Genomic DNA, 23868 nt, shown 5'->3' with positions numbered 1-23868 from the left:
GACCAACTAACCAACCAAGCAACCAGCCAACCAATTAACCAACCAACCAACCAACCAATTAACCAACCAACCAACCAACCAACCAACCAACCAACAGCCAACCAATTAACCAACCAACCAACCAACTAACCAATTAACCAACCAATCAACCAACCAACCAACCAGTTGTCTTAGTCTTTTGAATCACTTCCATCTAGTTTCATTTTTTCCCCACATTTCTTCACATCACAAATATTTTTAATCATTCTCACACGTCCTTAGGGGCGGGGCCTGGGTCAGCTTGTTTGGTCTTGCTGGGGCGTGCGCTTCCAGATGCAGGGGATAATTAAGTTTCACCTGTATTGATTAGTGATCAGGATTAATGAAGCTGCCAGCTTATTATTACACCCACAGAAAATCAAAACACCTCCCTGAACGACATCATAACCAGCGGCCGACGACACAGTTTGATGTTTTAGATAAGCCAACAGAAGCGCCTGCTCATAAAGACACGTAAACCCAGCTAATCGCTGCTACCTGCTGCGCACCTCTGTCGTGTTTACATGGATTATCCTCTAATGACGGGCAGGAAATGAAGGACAAAGGAGGAGAGAAGATAAATCAGCAAAACATGTTTTAAATCCAGTGCTTTGGATTCTAAAAGCGAGGGATCAGAGGATGTTTGCTGGAGCCGTGTCATAGAAACTAATTCCATCTCAGCGCAGGATGTGAGCCAAAACTCAATGACGTCAGGCTGAATATTAAAAAAAAAGTTTGGCCAACAGAAAGAAATTAAGAGCTCATATTCTCTAACAGAATTAAGATTAAGTAAAGATTGAAGATGATTCTTTAACTCCGGTAAATTCACACCAGAAAAAAAAAAACTTGGGCTTTGAATCAACGATGCATCCGCCTGAAATTCTAATAAACCCGCATTGATCCAAACTCCACCCCTACGCAAGACAATAAAAAAAATGTTCAAGAAGATCCATAAACAACATTTCAGGACACATAGCAGAGAAATAAAGCAGACAAACCTACAAATGTGAGTGACAAATAAAATCATCTCTGCTATCATTCCTCTTATTGCTTTTTAGCTACACCCCCATCACTTTATCCCCACCCACTCCTTTTCAAATAACCAGCCTCTTCCTTTACTTAGGCTCAGCAGAACCATCAGCCACCACCACCACCAGTCAGTCAGGTTATTTCTATGTTCCCCTTTCATTTTTTTTTTTACATATATAGTCTTGATTCACACTTCCTGCCCCTGCGACTATCTGCCCCGCCCTGACTGGTCACAAGCCTTCTTCTTGTCCTTGTTCGTCTCTGTCTAAAGCCAGACGTCCTTCGATCGCAATCTCCCTGCAGAGTCTCAGACTTTCTCTCAGACTAATTATCAGGAATCTTCTGCAGCGATAGGAAACTATCTGTCATCGGTTCGCCGTCTCCCCTGATTAAAACGAGCCCTTAAATATCAGCGTTAAGAATTTAAGTGTTTCTTAGCCGGGAGAATTTGTTTTATTGAAAAAAGCACATGGTCCTCATGCGGATTGAACAATGCATTCAGCTGTTCACGTTGATGAGAGGTTTGGATCTGGATCACATGGGAAGGAAATAAATCTCCGATCCTAGTCCCAGTAAAAACAACTGATGGTCAAAGCGCTTCATTACAGCGTCTGCATGCAATTATACTTGTGTGCATTCCCTCACGCTTCATTTCTCAATCACTCGACGCAACTTCGCTTCAGAAACTTCTTCTGCAGAAGTTGGAGCAGCGAAGCCGCGAAATCCAGAGGACGAACTCCATCCAAGCATCACAATCCATTATTTGACTCGAAGGAGGAAATGCACGATCCAAACGTAACCGTTTCTATTTGTCCACTTTTTTCAGGACTTGACTTCAAGCTAGTTTGCATCTGAGGTCCCTCAGAGAGAGGCTGAACGAGAAATCAATGCCAACGATGTTTTAACATATCCAAAGGCAGCATCAAAGAACAGCCAAGAGTTCTATAGTTAAAACGACGAAAGAAAAAAAACACAACTTTATCCAATAAGTTTGCAGGTAAACAGTTTCCTGTTGAAGCTGGTGTGACTGGTGGAGATATTTCACTTCCAATAAAATCACACATCTCTATACTTTTAAGAGTTGCTTTACAGAGAGGAAGACGTCCTCCTCCAGACCTGAGCTACCAAGATGGCTGACCTCAGGGCTTCACAGTAAATCTGACAAGTAGCTGAAGTTAACGGACAAAAAAAATGTACAAAAAGTTTGTCTGGAAATCTGGAAAATGGAAATAATTGGGATCCGCTCCATCACGCCTCTCACAAGTCAGGAATCAGGGAGTTTTTGCACGATGCTGCTGACATGAAACAACCTGAGGGTCCACCTCCTGGAAAGATCAAATAATTGACAACTTTCTGAGTCTTCACATGTGAATCTTTCCTTTCCAACCCAGTGACTGCCTAACATGCAGCGATCAGGAGGACCGGACGTCCCCTGAACATGAACCAGAGCATCCTATCATGTTTTATTTGAGCAGCCCGAGTGTGGAAGAAGAAAAGAAGAGACTCACAAACACGACAAGCAGTCAGATGAAAAGAGCAGCGGGATCTGAGTCCGTTCCTGTAAGAACCATGAAAAAACTACAGGGACCCGGAACGGGCCGCCATACGCAACCATCCAGATTCTGTCACATCCAGGACCAGGAGGGCAGATGGACCCGAGGCTCCTGGGACAGCTCCTCTCATCCTCACCACCGCTGCTGCAAAAGCATTAGAGGGACCGCTGCATGTTCCCTTCTGGGTTCCTGCACGTCTTCCTCCAGCGGATGAGGACAGGTAATATATTTTTGGGAGATCAACACACACACACACACACACACACACACACACACACACACACACATGCAAAATGCACGCGCACGGATGCACGCGCACAGCCAGGAGCGTGTCGCCAGGAGCAGCAGGATGGCGTTGGCGCACACGTGCATATTAAACACACACCAGCATGTATGCACACACACACACACACACACACACACACACACACACACACACACACACACACACACACACACACACACACACACACACACACACACACACACACCCCTCTCCATCCTTACACCACTAACAGCGGTCCTACCTCCAGACTTGCCCCAGCTGCAGGACGTGGAGCACGGTCTGAAAGACCCACATGCACACGGTGCAGCACCTCCGCGGGGAAGCGGCTCTCCCCGGCGTCGCAGGCGGGGCAGGGGACGCGTAAACGGCGGTGGCGTTCGCGGCGTTCCCCACCGCCGCGCAGACACCGCGCTGGTCGCTGTCCTTGGTGCTGAACGCGCTGCCGTCGCCCGCGGTGGCCGCGCCGCCTGCCGCGCCTGCCGCCACCGCGCCGGTCGCGCTGCAGCTCGTCGCTCCGTCGCCGCCGCCGCCGCCGCCGCCGCTCAGATCCGAGTAGTCGTACACGAACCACCTGAAACTCAACACCTGCACGACCGCGGACGGAACCACCACGAAGACGAGCGTCAAGCCGAACCACCAGTAGTCCCCCCTCAGGTAGTAGTCTGCGGCCAGCCACAGGTCGGTCGCGCCGTCGGAGAAGAAGACGAGCAGGGCGCAGAGCACCCAGCAGCAGTCCAGCAGGGTGTACGGCTTCCCCCCGGCGGCGGTGCAGCGCGACCGGGCGGCGGGGTTCCCCTGCTCGGAGAGACTCCTGGGCGTGTTGTCATCTTCCAAAGACACCGCTGCTCCATCCGACTTAGCGGCCATGTTGGTTAGGATGGGAGAGAAAGACAGAGAAAGAGGTGGGGATACGGGAGGGAAGGGAAGGGAGAGGGATGGAGGGAGGGGAGGCTGTGGCTGCGCGCAGGGGGGAGAGAGAGGGAGAGAGATTACATCATAACTAGCCTCATCATCAGCCAATTAATTGTGAGGCGTCGCCACTAACGGCGCCGTTAACACCGTGACACCAGCGCGATGCTTTCAGGACGCGGAGAGACGCTCCTGCAAACAATTAGGAGCTGCATGGGGGTGTGTGTGTGTGTGTGTGTGTGTGGGGGGGGGTGTTAGTTTTTATTCCTATCATTAAATCTGTCCCAGTCACATCACAGGTCTCTGCGGCAGCACACGACCGGACGCCCGTTCAGCTGATCCGGCTCCGTTTCTGACCCAGTCGAAAGAATCAGCCCCCCCCACCCCCCTGCTCCATGTCCGGGTCAGGGTATTTTATCTTATTTTATTTATTATCTATTGGCTTTTTTTGGGAAATAATAAATCAAACATGAACGGTTTGAATATCTCGATCGTACACATTTTAAGCAATCGGTCACAGAAAAATACACCATGGCAGCATTCCTGAGGATTGTAACCCCGTTCCTCCTGCCTTGTACCTCCTTCAGATCCACCACAGGTTTTCTCTGGATTTCACTGTAACGCCTCTAGAAGGACCCAGGAGTTCTTCTGAAACCAGAATGTGATGTCTGCTTTGGATCTTCATCCAAGCTTCATCTTCTTCACAGGTGGAGACGTTTTCTCCTGGGTTTTCCTGATCCTTGATGGAACCAAGAAGTATCTTGTGATCTCAGGGAGGAGCTGTGAAGCGGTCCAGATGGGTACTTCTATGCCCGTTTAAGCAGAAGGAGATTCTGATGTGGACCTGATGTGAATACCTAAGGGTCCAGTAAGGATGGTAGACCATGCTCTTCCTCAGCATCAGCTGTTAAAGGAGTTTATGTCTCAGTATTTCACGTTCTTGCTCGGCTGGTCCCGGACCAGCAGCTGTCTACCTGCTGGGCTTTTAAACCGGGTCTTTAAAGTCTATTTGTGCAACTGGAACAAAACATCGGAGCATAAAACTTACAAGACACAGAAGAGCCGGTGGGTTTATGGGCCTGGTTGTACTAATTGAAAAGGTTCGGTGAACTCTGAGCACAACTGGTCCTATCGCTCTGGTGAAATACGACCTCCTGCTCCACCGCCATCCATAAACTAATCGGCCGGCGTGATTCTGCCTTATCTGCAGGACCAAACCAGATATAAAGCCCGGTTTGCTCCGGTCAGGGTCCAAAAGATATAAGACAGAAGCTCCAGTTTGTTCTTAAATGTTGTCGAGGTGTCAAATTTCAACCTGATTTATAATGAAAGTCTCTCCTTCACTTCTCATTGGACAGCAGACTGATGAAAAACCAAAACCCACAGATCTCAAACATTTAAACCGTCCTGACAGTAAGCGACTGTAATTACTCATCCTGGTGGTTTCTAAAAGCTCAACAGCCGGACGTGTTCTTCTTCCACAGTGCGCATTAAAATAGGAATAATCTGTTTCTCGGTAACTGATGACCGTTATGACTCGGAGACTAAAGGGAGCTAATTAGAGATCCCAGATCGTCGCGGCTCTGAGACACTTTAGGAAAACAAAAGTTTCTGCTCTGAAGAGAAGGGCCTGTCACATTCTGACCACAACAATTAAATTAAAAGTTTTCCATGAAACCAACATGCCTGTGGTTGACTCGAAAGTTCTTAATCACTGACTGCAGAAAATCTTTTCCCTAAGCAGCTCGAGCTAAACATGTTCACGCCGGATAGCTCATCTCCTGACGGCCGGACAAGAAGCTCTGTAATTTAACGGAAATTTAGAAGCCAGATTCAAATTAATGGATTATTTTTCTAAGCAACGGCATGAACAAAAATGTACAAAGAGAAATCTAGAGAATTTTTAAGTCGCTTCCTTTTCTAAGCAAAACTGTAATGGAGCTCACCTTCTCAGGAGCGTGGCGCCCTCTCCTGGTTGGATCGTCTTCTTGATGAACACCTTTATCTAACCCCACCCTTAGAATTTGAGACCCATGTGGTCCAGATTCTAAGGGTGGGACTTTATATGTTCCAGTAGTCACATGATAAAGGTCAGCCAATCAGGGTTTAGGTGTTATGACATCATAGTTTACCCTTTTCTGAGTGACATCTTGTTTTGCTTGATTTATAAATTCTTTATCAACCATTTTTAACTTTATTCTTTTATTTTATACCCACGATTCGCCGCATTTTATTTTTAAAGTGATTTTTACCGTTTTTTATTATTACCGCTCAATAATCATTAAAACATTTTTTCCACCATCTCTATTTGCATTTATGGTGGATTTCTATCCTTGTTTTATTCAGCGTCACGTTACATCCACCACAAACACACCATGTGTTTGTTTGTTTGGTGGTGGGTTTGCAAGATTACACAAAAACTAAAGTCAATAGAAGTTCGGTGCAAAGAAAGAATCCATTTTTAGTGTGAATCCAGACATTAAGATGCCTCCAGAATTTATTTTTATGCCTTTAATTCTGCCAAAGATGTGGTTTTTCCTCTGATTACACAAAAACTTTAAATATGGTTGGTGGATTTAATGTGTTAATAAATTTGTGTTAAATTTGTCGTGTTTTTTCACGATGCCCCCCTAAACTCTTGCGACACATTTCCACTTTAATTGCAGCGCCCCCACCAGGTCAGGTGGAGCAAACGCAAAGTGCGACAAAGCGTCCTCTCAGGAGCAACCGCTTCTTTGCCCGTAGCTTCACCTGAGTTCACTTCCTGTCGTCGTTTCGTCGGAAGCTACGCGATCGCTGACAAATGAGGGTCATTATGAGTTAATTAAAGGTTTCAGATCAGCGCAGGCTTTGCTGCGATACAGTAAAGCAAACACACACACACACACACACACACACTGCATCGATACGACATCGTTCTGAAAGGTTCTGTCTTTAATTCCTTGCTCTCTTTCAGACGTGTCAGGAAACACGACGTGATTCAGATGTTTTTGACACGGCTGATCCAAAAGATTCTCTTATTATGAAAGACGTACCTCCTCTTCCTCTTCCTCCTCCTCCTCCTCCTCCTACAGCCTTTATGTTCAGACCAATCAGGATTTTGAAGAGAAACTCATTAAAGGAAAGTCCATAAAAATCATTCTACATAGTTTATGATGGATTTACTCGCCCTAACAAAATGTCATTACTGCGGTGTGTTTAAACGCCTCCGGGTCCACCGGTTCCATTTCTAACCAGTCGGACCAGCGCCGACGAGAATGAGGGGGAGGCCTTCGGTGTGGGCGGAGCTTCCTGGAGCTCTTCTTGATTAACACACCATCAAGTCCAGTAATAGAGTTGCTACGAGGTTTGTTAAACCAAAGCACTGGAGGAAGATGAAGACGGAGGAAGACTTGAGTGATGATTCGAATTAGGTGTGGTGGAGGAAGGAACCATCCAACCCGTCAGAATCCACTGGAGCCCTGAGTTCTCCAGCTGGAACCTGCATCTGGACTCATGAATCCTCCTCCTCATCAGGAAACATTAAGTCCAACAGGCTGGAGGCCCTGGCTCCACCAAACAGCACTGAATGGGTTAATTCAGATTCTGCTGTGCAGGATGGTGATAGATAGATAGATAGATAGATAGATAGATAGATAGATAGATAGATAGATAGATAGATAGATAGATAGATAGATAGATAGATAGATAGATAGATAGATAGATAGATAGATAGATAGATAGATAGATAGATAGATAGATAGATAGATAGATAGGGGGACGTTCTCTGATTGGATGAGGGGATGAACCGAAGCGGCGCTGCTGTTTGACCAGAGATGTGTGTTTCATTAAACTGCGACGGCGGCGGCTGCAGAAACGTCTCTGCAGGGCCGCCCTTCATTTCTGAAGTCTTTCGCCGAGAGGACAGGAAGCCCAGCTACAGCGCTAACGCTAATGCGACCATCGCATACGATGAAGGAAAGCATCACATCGGCACATTTGCAAAGATGAAATTAAACAAACTCTGAGTATTGATCAATCAAAATTAATCAAGACTTTTCTATTTTAATTTTCATCTCCGATAATCCATTTCTTAAAGGCGAAACCTCTCCACAGTGTTTGCTCCCGTCTCTTTGTGGAACATCATCCTTTTCTAAAATGATCTGTAATGGAGCTGAACTCCAGAGGAGCCTGGAAGCCTTGGGGAACCATGAACAGTGCATTGTGGGTTATATCTGAACCTCTGGTTCTGAGTAATGCCAGCAAACGCCTGCAGGAAACATGAGCTCTGATGTTGCGAACACCACCTAGCATTAGCGTTAGCCACATTCCAAGCACAGCAACAAAAGGTCCTTCTTATGTCTAACATCGTCCTCACAAGTGCAAAGAGCACGTGTGTGTGTCTGTGTGTGTGTGTGTGTGTGTGTGTGTGTGTGTGTGTGTGTGTGTGTGTGTGTGTGTGTGTGTGTGTGTGTGTGTGTGTGTGTGTGTGTGTTTATGAGGTTCGTCTGAGGAGTGGGAGTTTGTGCAGCATGGCAGCTGCCATGTTCACTTTCTGTTGTTTAGTCACATGCTGTTCCACACACACACACACACACACACACACACACACACACACACACACACACACACACACACACACACACACACACACACACACACACACACACACACACACACACACACACACAGAACTCAGAGAGAGAAATATTCAAATACAAATTACCTACTGTATGAACTATACTGTCTGCTGCAAGTGTAGAAACACACACACTTGAGCGTACGCACAAACACACACACACACACACACACACACACACACACACACACACACACACACACACACACACACTGACCCTCGAGAGTTCACTGTCTCTACTACTGATTCACAAAGACAGCCCGAGACAAACAGCGAACACAGAGAGTATAGCGAGGTAGAGAGAGACACGGGGACAAGAGAGAGAGGGAGACTGGGAGTCCAGAGGGGGAGGGAAGGGGGAAGGGCAGGGGGAGGATGTGGGATCATTTTAATCCCATTATAACGTTTATATTAAGAGGAGTAATTACTCAACCCTTCATTAGCATGTTGTCTTCCAGAGCCTCGCTGGAGGGCTGACAGGACTAAAGAGCAACGCCATGGAGACGCTACAGCCGTCCACACACAGGGAGCGGCTGTGCTCACACACTCACAGGTTTGAATAGGAAGCTGTGGGCCGCTGACACCAACCATCCACCTCAGGGTGTCCCTCCAGCTCCTGCGGGAAAATATCACAATTGAAGAACTGAAGCAATAAAAAGGGTCTGATTTTAGGTGACGTGTGCCAAAGAGAATACATTTAATATTTTTTAGGATGTGACGCAGAAATAGTTCCACATTCCTGACGGGGTTTTAGGTTTAAAACTTCTTCATGGGGGGGGGGGGGGGGGGGGGGGACGCTGCAGTGTGCATGCCAGGCCAGTAGGTGGAGGTGTAATCGTTAGAATCAACACCACATAATAAGATTAGAGTCGTGGTTCTGAAAAGGAGTGTAAATAAACCCATCACGAAAAAACCCCAATCTGGATTGGAACCACAAGCATGCAAAAAGCGCTTAGTCGTTTTCAAAAGATGTTACTTTGGAGCCCGTTTTTAGATTTTGTCGTTCCAGGCCCTGAAAATGTTTAAAGTCTAAAATCCAGTAGAATGAACCGTCACGTAAATGTTCCTTTAATTTAATAGTCATCCATAGGTTCTGGGTGTGTGGATGTAAAGGTCGTCTCCAGCTATAATTTTGGTTTTTGACATATTAAATTTCTCTTTTTTACTAAAATATCCAGCGCAGCTTCGTCACTTAAAACAGCGGAGGACTGGAAGTCATTTGTTCCTTTAAGCATCCAATAAAGAAAACCAGAACAGATATTTATGTGTTTGCACGCTATGCAAATGGGGACAAATGACTTGTTGTCCCCAGTTAGCTACAGATTCTCATTTAGTCGTCCATTAGCACCCTTCTGATGCTTGTAGCGCCTCTGAAGACATGGGAGGTTTGTGGAATGCATTCCGTGTTTGAGACTTCTGTCACAGCGTTCAATAAATCTATGCCCAGCTTGTCTGTCTAAACAGTCGAAACTCTCAGTAAAGCCATCGCTCACTGTCCAGGCCTGATTGATGCTTCCATTGGTGGTGGGGGCTGTGATGGAGAGCCACCGCTGGCTTGCAGCGCTGATCCCATATTAAACACTCTGGACTGTACGTCACCATTATTAGTCCAGGTCCCGCTGCAGCGCATCATGCACTCTTTAGGAGGAGACGATCCTGTGGTAGAGCCGTTTCATTAACGCTGTTTATTAGCTTAGAAGGTGCAGGAAACGGTAGACAGGTGACATTTATTAACATGGCGATGGCCGTTTTGTTTGAGTTTGGGGTCGCCGTTTTCTACGAGCAACGATTGGTTCACGCCAACCATCGTTTAAAGAGTCAAAATCCAACGAAGATGGGAGTCGAAGCTGCAGGCGGTAGAGATGACGTCAAGATTTTGTTTGGGAGGCAGGAGGATGGACAGGTTAGAGGAAAGGGGGATGGGTCGGGGTTGGGGGGGGGGGCGCTCTAAGAGAGTGAGAGATGAGGTTGTGGTGGTCTGAGCATGTGCAGAAGGGATGAAGGTATGGCAGAAGAAGGATGATGAGGATGGAGCTGCCAGGCTAGAGGAGAAGATGGAGGCCAAAGTAGAGGTTAAGGGATGTGATGGAGGAGAACATTTAGGTGAGTGGAGAAGGGCAAGATGGAGAGGGATGATCTGGGAAAAGAAGATGAAGAAAAAGAAGGAGAAAAAAAGAGAAGCGTCCATGTTTCTTGATGCATCAGATCCAGCGTGCTGTTTGTTCCTGCCAGGCAGGTCGCCTAGCAATTTAGCTCCGCCAGTTAAATTAAATTAAAGCGTTTCATCTTAGATTTATAGAGAAACAAAGAGGCAGAAAACACAACGTGACTGCAGAAAAACAACGGCAGGGAAGTGCTGAAAAAAAAAAAGAGAGAGTGTGTTAAAAAAACATGGAAAATGTTCTCAGACAGATCAGAGAAAAAGTTCTCCTTTCAAAAGTTGTGGTTATTAACAGACACAAATGCATCGGTGGTGTTGAGAGGTTGTTTTGGGTGTTCCTCAGGGAGATAGATGATGAAGATGCAATTGTATTTTTAACCAGCAGAGGGCGCTACCCTATACATATGTGTTTAGAGAAGGAAGGTGTACCACAGGGAGCACAGAGTCGTTTGTGCTCTCTGGGTACTTTTCAGTAGCACCATTGGGGGGGGGGCGCTGCTGATGTAAACGTCTTTATTGTTACGTTAAATGAAGCTATCGTTCCAAGTGAGTGTTGATCCGAAGTAATTCAGGACACCAGAGAGCTGAATATACAATCAAACAGACCCAAATGGTTCCTGTCCAGCCAGTTGGAGATGGAGTTCGTAAGGTTACTAATCCTGGAAGACTCTAAAAGCAACACAAAGACCATGAATGCAGCATCTAGCCTGATGCTAATAGAGCCTACTGACGTTACCTGAGCCCCCATCAGTCGTGGGTCTGAAGGTGAGGCTAGTTGGTCTCAGACTTCATGAACTCGTCTCCTCCGGTGACGTCTGTTATTCTAAAAGAAGATCTTTCATAGTTTCAACTGTTTCTAGTTGGCAACTCCCAGATTTGACGCTGGCTGATGTTCCAGAACGGTTGTGCTGACAGATGACATTCAGACAACAGCTATTTTCTGTATATCTGGGTGACTGCACAATCCTTATGCCCAACATCATCCCTGGTCTTTCTCCCAAACCTTCCCCATCTTTTCAATTATTCAGCTTCTCCAATGAGATGAATCGCTTCCAGTCCCAGTCCCCAAAAATGGACATGGTCTCATTATGATTTTAATGGTCCCGCTACAAGACAGACGAGCTGGAAGAGAAGGATGGGGAGCTGGACAGGCGGAGGGCTAATTCTACTGTCACATACATTATTCTATTTTTGTCGACACATCCCTTCTTTCGACAACTTCTCATCAACTGTCTGGTTTCAGACCCTCAAATATGGTCCGGATGACAACCAGAGAACGAAACCCCTCAACAAGACAACCCAGAATCCCACAAGGTTTTGCCTTTGAAGCTCAATCTCCCCGTGGCACACCTTTCTTTTCTAAACAAATATGTAATGGAGCTTGCCTGCAGGTTTGGTAGCATTGTCAGCTAATCTTGGACGTCTTAACGGATGTAAAAATCACAGTTACTGCTTAAGGTTTTGATCTAAACCTCTTTATTCTCCTTCACTTTTTGAAGTTGACTCGTCTAAACGCACTCAGCGTGTGTTTTATTTGCTTTCGCAGAAGGTATAAAATACGAAAGGAGTAAAAACACCGGGATGGAAATGACTTGACTCTCCATCATCGATACGGCAACGGTAATCCTCAACAAAATTCAAATCAAGCTCTCTGACTGCCACAAACTCGCTGCTAAGCTGGAGTTCAATTTAAAAACTCCTGACGGTGTGTTTCTCCGGCCAACGCTCTCCCTGATAGTTTAATATCACTTACAGTTCTTTATTTATGACCTGCATCCCCATCTGTGTTCTTAGCTTAATTACTTCAGGGTTATGTGGAATCGCTGATGGCGAGGTTGGAGAAGAAGCGAAAGAAAATGTAGGTGAGGAAAAATTTGCGATGGCGGGACGTGAGATGTGGGTGAGGAGAGGAGGGGAAGGATGGAGGAGAGTCTCAGAGACAATTGAAGATGCATGAAGAGGCATGAAAAACCTCCTGGAGACCAGGAATCACGTGACGAAAGGATGATGAACTGGTTACATTGTTTGCATGTGATAATTCATCATCACATACGACGATTAAAATATCAAGAGCTCAATTCTCCCATCAGATAAGAGCCGACTTTTCATCAAAATGCAAAACTGAGATCCAGACAGAACAATGTTTACCGGGCGGAATCATAAAGAGACACTTGATTAAAATAGAAGAGCAGGAATATCTGGCTCTAGACGTTTCGCCTCACGAGCTAGGCGCTAATTTAGTCTGTTCTGCAGTTGGGTCGTGGGATGCGACTGAAAAAATTTGCCTGCTGCTGCTGTAAATGAGGTTAATGGGAGCGCTGCGAGCGAACGGTGCAGTAAATGAGCCGTACGGCCAAAAAAATGGGTTTGGTGGTGGTCTTTTGCGGCTTCGCTCAACAGGCCGCCTTCTCACCTCGCACAATCCGATCATCGCCTGTAGAGTGGTTGGTGTTTATTATAGCTGAAGAAAATTCTTTAATGAAGACATCGGGTTAGTATTAAGAGTCAGAATAGTGCGAGAAGGTGTTGGGTTCCACATTCTCCCATGTCCAGGTTCTCCGGCATTCTCTTCCCCCCCAGTGAGTCAATAAAAAACACATGTTTGGTCATTGAACTCTTTCCTTTAGATTCATTGGATCTTCCTGTCTGATGATACCAGTTTAAGGATCCTCTGATTGGCTGATTTATTTTCAGCCACGCCTTTGAAAACTTTGTACTATCTTCTATGATTGGAGGAAATAAACCAACCCTACCCGTTCACGACATTCTTCTCCTTGCTGAGATTCTAAAGCTACCTTGTGCTTCTAGATTTATGCCAATCTTCATGCCAATTTGAAGACATAAAATAAAGACAAAAGATAAAATAAAAAAATAAAGACATTTAAAAAAAATAATTTTTTCCCCCAATTGCTTCTCTTATTTCAGCTAGCTGCTAACTGAGCTAGCTTTTTTTTTTTTTAAATCTCCCGTTTTTGTGTCGCATGCATAATATATCCTTAAATTCTCCACTTCGCCTCTTTTATGTAAATTCAGATAATAATCTGGATCTGCCGCTGTAGAAACAGTTTTACCGCCTGGTTCTGACTGGATTCTGAACAGTACAGATGTTTGTGCTCCTCAGACCTCCAGACTCCAGCAATAAGCCAGCACTGCTTTATTCCACCAAAGCAATAAGCTAAACACATCTCCCCATTGGAGCCTCATACCTTAAAACCAATAAACCCAGAGCAATAATGAAATGGGCGATTCAGGGAGAGTAGAAGCCTGATTCCACAATCAATAAACAGCAGAGCTGCTCTGTCTGCTGCCTTTAAGTATTTACAGTCTGAGGCTCTAAACTTTGGACTGAGGTAAGAACGATCACGGAGTAATGCATTGTCTTTAATTTGCATTTTAAGTGGCAATATCAGTCGTGTGTGTTATTCTTTGTTTTCTCTCCATCTTTGTATCCTCGGTGAACTCCTCAAGGCTCACCTGTCCGTCAAACATCTGGGTTACGCCCCTTTTTTCACGTTTGATTCCTTTTATAAAAGGTCTGCAAGATTCTGCGGGATCCAAACCCAAATAAAACATTACAACCCAAGCAGCAGAAAAGTTAAATACGATGCGGAAACGATCTCATAAATTCATGTTAGATTAGCTTGGCAGGTTATTGGCTCAATATTTTCTTTTTATTACCCACAAAAAAATGATTCAGTGAGTCGCTGAGCAGAAATATCAGCTATAACACCCGACGTAACAATCAAATAAAACATAACGAGGCAGAGATAAAGCTTCCAGTGGAACATCCACCATCAGGTAAAATCACTGCATCCAGCTGTCTGGAAGAGAGCAGCTGAGCCAAAAATTACCTCCGGTTTGGAAGCAAACGCTCCCATGGATGTCATTCCCACATCGTTCTGCGTCGATTCTTTGCAGACGATGTGTTTCTATTGTCTCCAAGAATCCGTGATCTTCATCACGCTTTGAGATGTTGGAGGATGCTAAGTCGGCGCCTCGCACTGCGATCATAATCTAACGTGTTATTGATGGCAATTGTGACAAATGTGTAAAAGCTGATGCTTCAAATCGATGCTAAATATTTCAGTCACTTTCGGTCACTGGGAAACGACTGGTGGATGAAGTGAAAGGGTTAACTCGTCGTCTTCAGTATCTTTTAAACCATTAGGTGTCTTTCTGTTTGTCATGTGATCATTCCAATGTGCACCAGCAGACAGCATTACACAAATATACACATGTGTGAAACGCTAAAATGATCATGTTGTTTCTGTGACCAGTGAGGAGGAGAGAGGGAAGACGAAGGAGAAGCAGAGGTGAGAGGAGAGACGGAGCCAAACGGAGGGGCAGAACGACGACAATCGGATCGAGAGAGAGCGATAACAGCCGCCGGGAAGGGAGGGTGGCGGGGGGGGGGGGGTCAGTGGGAGGAGGGGGGTTTGTTGAGGTGGAATGGGGTGACATCACAGCAAATCGGTGAGGTAATGTCTGTGATGCAGAAATGGAAGAGATAGAAAGGAGATGTTCTGCTGCAGCTCATGATGCACCAAAATACTGTTCATCGTCATCGTCATCATCATCATCATCATCGTCATCATCGTCATCATCGTCATTATTATCCAATTAATTGCCAACAGGAAGATTTCACATAAAGGTTCACAATAAATCTGACATTCAGACTTTATCTCGGTTGTCAATAAGAATTTTTAAAAAACCCATTTTCTTCATAAGTGTGAATCCGTCTTTCAGGCAGCAGAAGTTTCTGATCTTTGCAGACCAAGCCCTGGGGTATTATGGGTAACAAGGGGGTGAGAGGCCCCCCAGGATGGTCTCTTCTATCGTTTCTACTTCTGTGATGAGACTGATGGAGGAATCAGATGCGCTTCTGCCTCCCTCTGCTGGTCATACCTGGTAATTACAGCCAAACAACTCCCTGAGCAGCAGGTTTTCTGGACACTCCAGCTCTGCTAGAAGGGATGTTTGTGTGTTTTATCAAGGCTCATTTAGTGGAAATACATCTTCTGGCCTCTTTCATCTTTTTCTGTTGAGGCAGCGCCCTCATGGAGTCGTATTTGACCTTACAACACAAATAAATGTTCAGGAGTTCCCCCACAAGACGGAGATATTATTTATGCTGCTGCTTGGAGAAAAAAAATTGAATAAAATGCTCATCTAAGATGTTTATGTGATGCTTTGTTATGACCTTCCTGCTCGCAGACCTCAACGCGAGGCTCCCTGTTAAACACCTGCTCTAAAACCCCCGGGGGGGTGGGGGGGGGGGTTCCAGCAGGATGTTGAGAACTGAGAACAGAAGGTCTTAAATCTCACTCTACATCTGTCCTCTCACTATACTCTCCGTTTCCTTTTGTTCTTACTCTTTATTGTCTCCATCACCTCCATCTCATCGAGCGAGTCAACAACATCTGACCTCTGACCCCACCGCCCCGGTTGGGTAGCTTGGCTCCAAATTAACCGTTTCTCTGTTTCACCCAGCAGATCAGCCTTCACGCGTCACATGATCTGAACGGGAACCCCGGAACACATCTTGAATTGAAAGGATCATCTGACAGCTGATTGGACAAAAGAGAAAAATAACTGAATGAGTAATTTTGCCTTTTTGCTCTTCCTTCCTTTTCCCCGTTTTCCTCCGGGATGGAGATCTGGATCTGATTCAGCATCTTTTTGTGTTTGAGTGTGTGTGTGTGTGTGTGTGTGTGTGTGTGTGTGTGTGTGTGTGTGTGTGTGTGTGTGTGTGTGTGTGTGTGTGTGTGTGTGTGTGTGTGTGTGTGTGTGTGTGTGTGTGTGTGTGAGTGTGTGCGCGCATCTTGACCTCGTCCGTGACTCGTCTTCTCGTCCAGCTGTTGATCGGACCCCAACCTGACGTCACCGCCGCTCAAGCGTTCTTCATCCTGTGGGGTGACTCAGCTCAGAGGACAACAGGAAATGACATCATCGATGATGCTGGAAAGACAGAAGGGGATAAAAACTATTCAGAATTTATCAAACCTTCTTCTGGTGCTTGAAACATTTGAACCAGTCCTGCATCAGACTCTTTAGCACCTCAGCAGCTAATGCTAACACACTCAGAGGCGTGATACCGCCCCCTTCTGGTTGGAGGACTTTCTTCCTGCGACGCGTTCCCAGAGCCGTTCAGGTGGTTTGTTGGAATCATGTAAAACCTTCCAGGCTGCTGATTGGCTTAGGGATCTGGGGGAGGAGGGGGATTTTGGGGTATCTGGAGGCTAACTGGTCATGTTGGGTCGTGTTTGGTGGAATTTCCCTTTCGCAGATTGGGACAGAGCAGAAAATGACAGAGTGGGGAGCCATAAGCAGCCGGAGCGAGGTGCCCCTGTGTCCCTGGTCACACCAGTGGGTAACCACACGCCATCCACGGCTCCAGACACACACTCTCTCACACACACATGCCAATGATATGTTGGGAAACGTGGTGAGGGGGAAACCTGAGAAGGGGAAAACTGAAGGAAGAAGAAAAACAATAACAAGAGAGACGCCATGTCTCCCTCTCACTCCTCTTCTTCTGCCGCCGCTCAACACGTTTTCATCTAACGGTATATTTATGGATATATTTAGAGTGTTAGGATGCTGCAGACCTGATCCAGATCCAGAACCAGATGCATCGTCTGGTTCTCGAGGAATCTTATCCCATTCCTCCAGATCTGGTTCTCCTGCTGCAGCCGTCTCCTTCAGATCCACCAGTGGGGGTTCTCTGGATTCCAGTCAGGTGACACCTCTAGAAGGATCCAGGACTTCTTCTGGAACCGGGTCTTGGTGGAGTCTGAGGTCTGCTTGGGATCTTCATCCTTCATCTTCATCTTCCTCAGATGGAGATGTTTTCTTCCATGGACTTCCTGATCCACGATGGAAGTCATCAGTCCATCATCATTAAACCTACTGTTGATCATAAATACTGATGGTATTGATCTATTCCAACTCTTGTGATCTGATTTCAAAATGCAGATTAGGAACGGATTTTACTTTTAAACTAAACTAAATCGTTTCAACACAGAATCGGAACTTTTTCCAGAAAACTCTCATTTTTCACCATTTCTTGAAACTTTTTTTTCATCACTTTTGTCACTTAAACTTCAAATAATTCAAGAATTCCCTGTGAACCCAAACACCGACAGATTCTTCTCTTCCTTTTAATTATATCTTCACACTTCTTTTCCCCTGACATCTCTTTCCATCTTTCTCTCTCATTCTGTCCACACTTTCATCTCCATCACTCTCCCTCCCTCCGTTCTCTTTCCCACACTCCTCTCCTCTCTGTCTGCCGGCGGCTGAGTGCGATGCTCGCTATGGCGTCATGCTGGGTCACCACACACACACACACACACACACACACACACACACACACACACACACACCCACGTGGCGTCAGTGCCTGTAATAGTGACAACGCTGCGGACAAAACCAACAACAGACAAATATATAAAAATAAAGGCTGAAATTCCATTTAATTTGAGGAGATTTCCACATGGCTGCTCTCGTAAAGCCGTGTTTAGACGTTCCTGTAGGTTCAGGAAAACCAGGGGAGCCAGAAAGATAAATAGACGGAATTAGAACAAAACGTTTTGGAGCCGGGTACTTTTGTCAAAGGTTTAAAATTAGACGTTGAAAACCACAGAGCCTGAATCCCCAGAAACGTTCTCATCTGTTTTCACACACATTTTTTTTTTTTTTAAACGTTTTTCTCCCGTACGCTTGACTTTTCTCACGTTTTTTTTTTTTTTTTCTCGACTTCTTCAAAAAATAGTTTGGAGCTGTATGAAAACAGAGATATGGCATTTAGATTAGGCAACGGCAAAAATTACAGGGAGAGAGGGAAAGAAATTTAAAAATATAAAGACAAATACAACAATTAAGCAGAATATAAAAAGGATGGGGGGGGGAAACAAAACGAATGTAAAAATGGAAAAGACGGAATATCATTTCATCCCTCCATCAGGCTTGGTGTTAAATAACGAATGTGTTTGAAGTTCTTTCTCTCTACCTGTTCACTTCCTGTTGTTTCATTTAAAGACATTAAAAAACCCGATAGGGAAATAAAAGTAAGTGCTGACTCAGCCTCTTTATCTGGACTCCTGCTGACTCAGATTCTGGCTCACTGATTGGCTGGCGGAACCGTTACCCCGGTAATAGATGGTTTCCAATGTTAGCGGTTGTGCCTGCCCAGGATTTGAACCCACGACCCACAAGCCCTTCAAAGCTAAAGCCACCAAACCAGAGGACTCTGGAGGTTTGACACCCACACCTTGGTTCCCACTGAGAGGAGAGCGAGGGAGGAGGGAGGGAGGCGACAGGACAACGGCGAAGGAGAAGGGAAGAGGACGCCATCGGTGAAGGCTATAGGGAGAAGCGAGACGCAACACAAGTATTCAGAAACAATAAATAAGCAAAGCAAAGACCACCTGACTCTTCGCTGCCCTCTTGTGGACGTTAAACGATGCTCTGACGCGAGCATCGAAGGGAGAGGGAGGGGCTCCGTGGTCGGTCCAAACGTGAATCCTTGGTGTCTATTAAAAGTAAAAGGTCGGCTTCAGGGTCGGCGGGTCGTCCTGTCTTTCCTGCGAGTCGTGAAAATAGACCCGCTATCGCCGCGTTATTGTCGACAGGAACACAACTCAGTTTCCTCCCGACGGGAAAAGTTTGGATCCCACAGTTTGAAGGCAGCACAGAAGCTGGAATGATCCTTGAGTTTTTGCCCTTGACCCTCACGCCTGATGGCTTCCTCTCGCGTTCTGCCCTCCGATGAGATCGTTTCCGTTTCATTTCAAATCTGAGGAACGGCTTTTATTTATTCACAGGAAGAGTTTTGTGCCGTCGGACAAACAGTTCTTCTTTGACCTCAGAGCTATGCCAACTTTTTACTACGACCTGTGAGTGCATTAAAATCTCTCAATTCCTGTTCCCAGCAGTCCCTGAGACAGGAAGTGAAGGCACAGTGACTTCCCCTGGAGGCAGGAAACAGGAAGTGATGGGGGTATGGAGGAGAGCCTGATATCCTGAGTCAGAGACGGAAAAGAGAGAACGCCGCCGCCGCCGTGACATCATCTGGTCCAATCAGAGCTGCACCTCAGGCGGATCTCAGATGTTAGCATCTGAGGCTGTTCCAATTCTAACATGCTAATTCCCCCTTGGAACTGCCATGGGGGCAATTGATCAGCCCCGCTACACGAGCAAACACAAAGATGACATCATCAATCGTAATTTAAAATAAGTCCAGTAAAGTTTGAACAAAGGTCTTCATAACGTAATAAATAATATTATGTTGCCCCAAAGTTGCACCAATGAGATCAAAAAGCTGAAAGGTTGCATCATCCCTCATTCCTGGTGGGAACTGTTGCCATGGAAACGCAAACAGCGTGCGGTCGAGAGTGTTTGCTCGCTTTGTCAAAGTTGAACATTTTCAACAAAAACTTGAGACTTTTTAAAAGGTAAAAATGTGACAACAAGAAAAAAAACCCCAACATCTGATGCGTTTCCTGTTTGGCGGCGGCGGCAGCGATGAAAAGATCCACCGCTCTACGTTAACATCTCATCAACCAGCCGCGGTCCGGCTGGAGCTGCATCGATAATGTAAGCAGATGTAAAAAGGCCTCATCGTCATCAAAGACGCCTCATTTGAAGAATCGTCCAATCGGCCGTCGCCGCTCGACAGATGGCGTGATGGAAACGACACACGTGTGGCAGAGGAGAGGAGAAGAACCGACTCAGGCAAGAGTCACGTGTCTGAACACGAAACAGAGAAACAAGTCATCAATTCAACACACACACACACACACACACACACACACACACACACACACACACACACACACACACACACACACACACACACAAACTTGTAGTGTTGTAAACAAAGAAGTTGCACACACAAACACTTACAGGGCAAATCAGCTGTCGTCTAACATCTGAACTCACACTCACACACACACACACACACACACACACACACACACACACACACACACACACACACACACACACACACACACACACACACACACACACTGTGGTGACTGATCTGACATCCTAACCACATGTGGCCAATAAAACACCACAGAGACAGAAAGAGACGGGAAAATCCCTCTCTCTCTCTCTCTCCCTCTCTCTCCATCCCGTCCCGTAGTCTCTCGCCCAAACACATGGCGGTGCAGATTCCTTTCTCCTGCCTCTCCCTGGTTTTCTCTCTGGAGTTTTTCTTCTTCTCCTCCATATGCATCTTTCCTTTCTGTCTCTCCGTCTCAGGGCGACCGCAGTCATAAAACCACCCTCTGTCTTGGAGGAGACGCACAGACGTCCAGCGCTGGGCTTCACGTCGGAGTTAAAAAGCTGATATCTGCTGGAAGGACGATCAATAGAGTTCAATGACATCTTCAGACACGTGGGGTCCGGCCTTTAGATTCTGGAGGTGTTCTGGATCATCATCTGGATTCAGGATGTTCCTGAAGCATTCTTTATCATCATGTGGGAAATAAAATTAAAAAAATAATCTTCAAAAATTACGCAATCAGATCTAGAAGACGGATCAATAACAAATATTACAGATCCAGACTGACCTGAGATCAGATCGATGAAGGAGAAGTCCTCTAGTTTTACTAGAATAACTGTCAGACTAATAAAATCAATGGGATCCAGATTGTAAGGGCGGGGTTTCAGTCATGTGAAGAGGATCAGCCAATCAGGGGGCTGATGGCTTCAGGCATAATGACATAATATAAAAATAATAATAAGGGCGCACGCAAACACACACACACACGCACGCACGCACGCACGCACGCACGCACACACACACACACACACACACACACACACACACACACACACACACACACACACACACACACACACACACACATTGATTTCCAGCTGGGATAAGGGGAATCTAGCCTTGTTATCTTTTCCAGTCAGAATAACGATCAGCGGGGTGTTCCCATAAAAACATACAGCTCTTCCCCTTGCTCCCATCTCACACACACACACACACACACACACACACACACACACACACACACACACACACACACACACACACACACACACACACACACACACACACCCTTTCCGAACATCCAAAACTTCCATAGGAGTTTCCTCCTTGATGTTAAAACACACACACACACACACAAACACACACACTAACACACACACACACACACACACACACACACACACACACACACACACACACACACACACACACACACACACACACACCGGTGGTGAGGAGGGCAAAAAGGTAGTCCAATATTTTTGCGGACAGACGTTAAGACGGGTGAAATTATAAAAACTTGATTATTATTTTTCTGTGTATTTTTTTTTAAACCGAGGTATAATTGAGAACGACTGAACTCAAAACGACCTGTATACTTGTATTTTATTTGTGATGTGTTGTTTTTATGTCCTGTACTTGTTTCCAGTAAGTCTTAGGGAACAGTACTTCAGTATTTACAGTAGTAATGACATTTAAATGACCTCAAATGGTGATTATGTATTGAAATTTAATAAATAACGACACCAATAATTCAACTTATGAACAACCTCTTGGAACCAATTGCTTTCCTATGTGGACGACTACCTATACATCCAAATGAGAGTAATTTATTTCAATAATTTATTTCAAAATACTAAACTACAACGCTTTGACGTCGCTGCTCCGCCCATAGAGGGCGCTGGTCGAAAAAACCAATCCAATCGCTTCGCCATTAATCTCGCCAATCGATTGAACTGATGAAGTAGAAGAAGAACCTTCAGGAAGGGAGAGAGAATGTCAAAAGGAAACGAAAAGGAGGAGGAATGAAGAAGTGGAGGAAACAGGACCGGGATGGAGACGGGGATTAAATTTGTGGGATAGAAGAGGAGACAATTAGAGCGAGTGAATAGAGACTGTCAACGAAAAGGAGTTTTTCCTCCTTCCAAATGTTTTCTTTAGAGGCCGTCGGCGGTTTTTGTTTGGGGGGGGGGAAAGTTTCCCGTCGAGCCAAACTGGAGTCGCGTCAGATCTGAACCCGGAGAGGACAGAATCAGGGCAGATCACCGAGGATTACAGAACCACAAACACTGAGCCGATTGTCTTTCTGTCCTCCTCTCCTCCGTTCTCCACCCTCCTTTCAAGACACGAGGACTGAGATCTCACCGCGGACACAACGCCGTCCAATTACTCTGTTTGTTCTGGAAGACGCTGCCTTTCCAACAGTTGTTCTGTAAAACTTACTAACTTATTCGGCCCATCTGTCTCCTGACATTCTGATTCCATCCTGGTTTTGTTCAACGCTTCAGGAATGTTTCGCCGTCTTGATTGGAGGCTGACGACCGGCCAATCAGCTCACATGGAGGTGCGGATGATTTCTGACGCCGATAAATAAATCTGGTTTATATTTCGCCCTAAACCACAAAAGTAGATTATGACTGATGCAGACGGAGCTTTAATTCTAACCAAAAATTACTTCTGGAAGTTTAGAAGCTAAACATAGAATTCAGGAGCCGCTTTTAAATTTCAAGGACTTTCGCTGGAGCGATGCCCCGCCCCTCCAAGGGGTTTTGTGTAAATCCGTGAAGTAGTAGAAACACAGGTGGGAACATTCTCTACCTGTCGGAGGTCATAAAGTCAGACCGAACATCAGTCCATCCTACCCAGAAACACGCCAAACATTCACCCAACGCAAACCAAACACGCTAAAACGCAATGATAAAAAACGAGATTGGCACTTACGATGAGCTCGAACCGCCGCCAAGGCCGAACCAGCAACACATGTCTGTTGGGTTCGACCCGCCCCTCCGCAAATCCAGAACAGATCAGTTCAGCATGTGAACGATCAATCGCTGTGAGACGAGGCTGAAGGGTTCATCTTCACCACGTTTTAAAACGTTTGATTCCCAGTGAATGCATCATCTTGTGACCTCTTGACCCCTGCAGCGCCACTGACCCAAAGACTGAGCACTGAAACATAAAAAAACCGGTTTTGATAGTTCTGGAATCACATGAAACAGATGATTGCGGATGTCCCAACATCCCCAAAAACTCATCCTGTGTTTATCCGCAGGAAGTAGCCACGACTCCAAACAGGAAGTAGTTTGACACTTACAGGGTTTAAAGAAGAGAAATCATCCAGGAAGCTGAGTTCTTCTTCTGATCCGATTAATTAAATTCTTTCAAGATGATTGCTTAATAATAATGAAATAATGGCAGTTTGTTAAATTTGAAATTTAAAAATTTGACAAATGTCTTGCCTCGGAGATCCAAAAAGAAGAAGCTGGACACAAGGAGTTTAAT

General features: G+C 45.6%; 1 protein-coding gene across 1 annotated transcript in view; it reads right to left on the bottom strand.

The window, feature by feature from the left end:
- Positions 1–3753, bottom strand: part of LOC137588935 (XK-related protein 7-like) — a 32732-nt gene extending 28979 nt beyond the window's left edge. Inside the window, exon 1 of the mRNA XM_068306287.1 lies at positions 3128–3753. Coding sequence (XP_068162388.1) covers positions 3128–3753 — 626 coding nt within the window. The remainder of the gene's footprint in view (positions 1–3127) is intronic.
- Between the last annotated feature and the right edge of the window lie 20115 nt (positions 3754–23868).

The sequence above is a fragment of the Antennarius striatus genome, chromosome 2, assembly GCF_040054535.1.
Source record: "Antennarius striatus isolate MH-2024 chromosome 2, ASM4005453v1, whole genome shotgun sequence".
Classification (NCBI taxonomy): domain Eukaryota; kingdom Metazoa; phylum Chordata; class Actinopteri; order Lophiiformes; family Antennariidae; genus Antennarius; species Antennarius striatus.
Note: the sequence above shows the minus strand (reverse complement) of the source record. Positions and strands in the feature narration are given on the sequence as shown.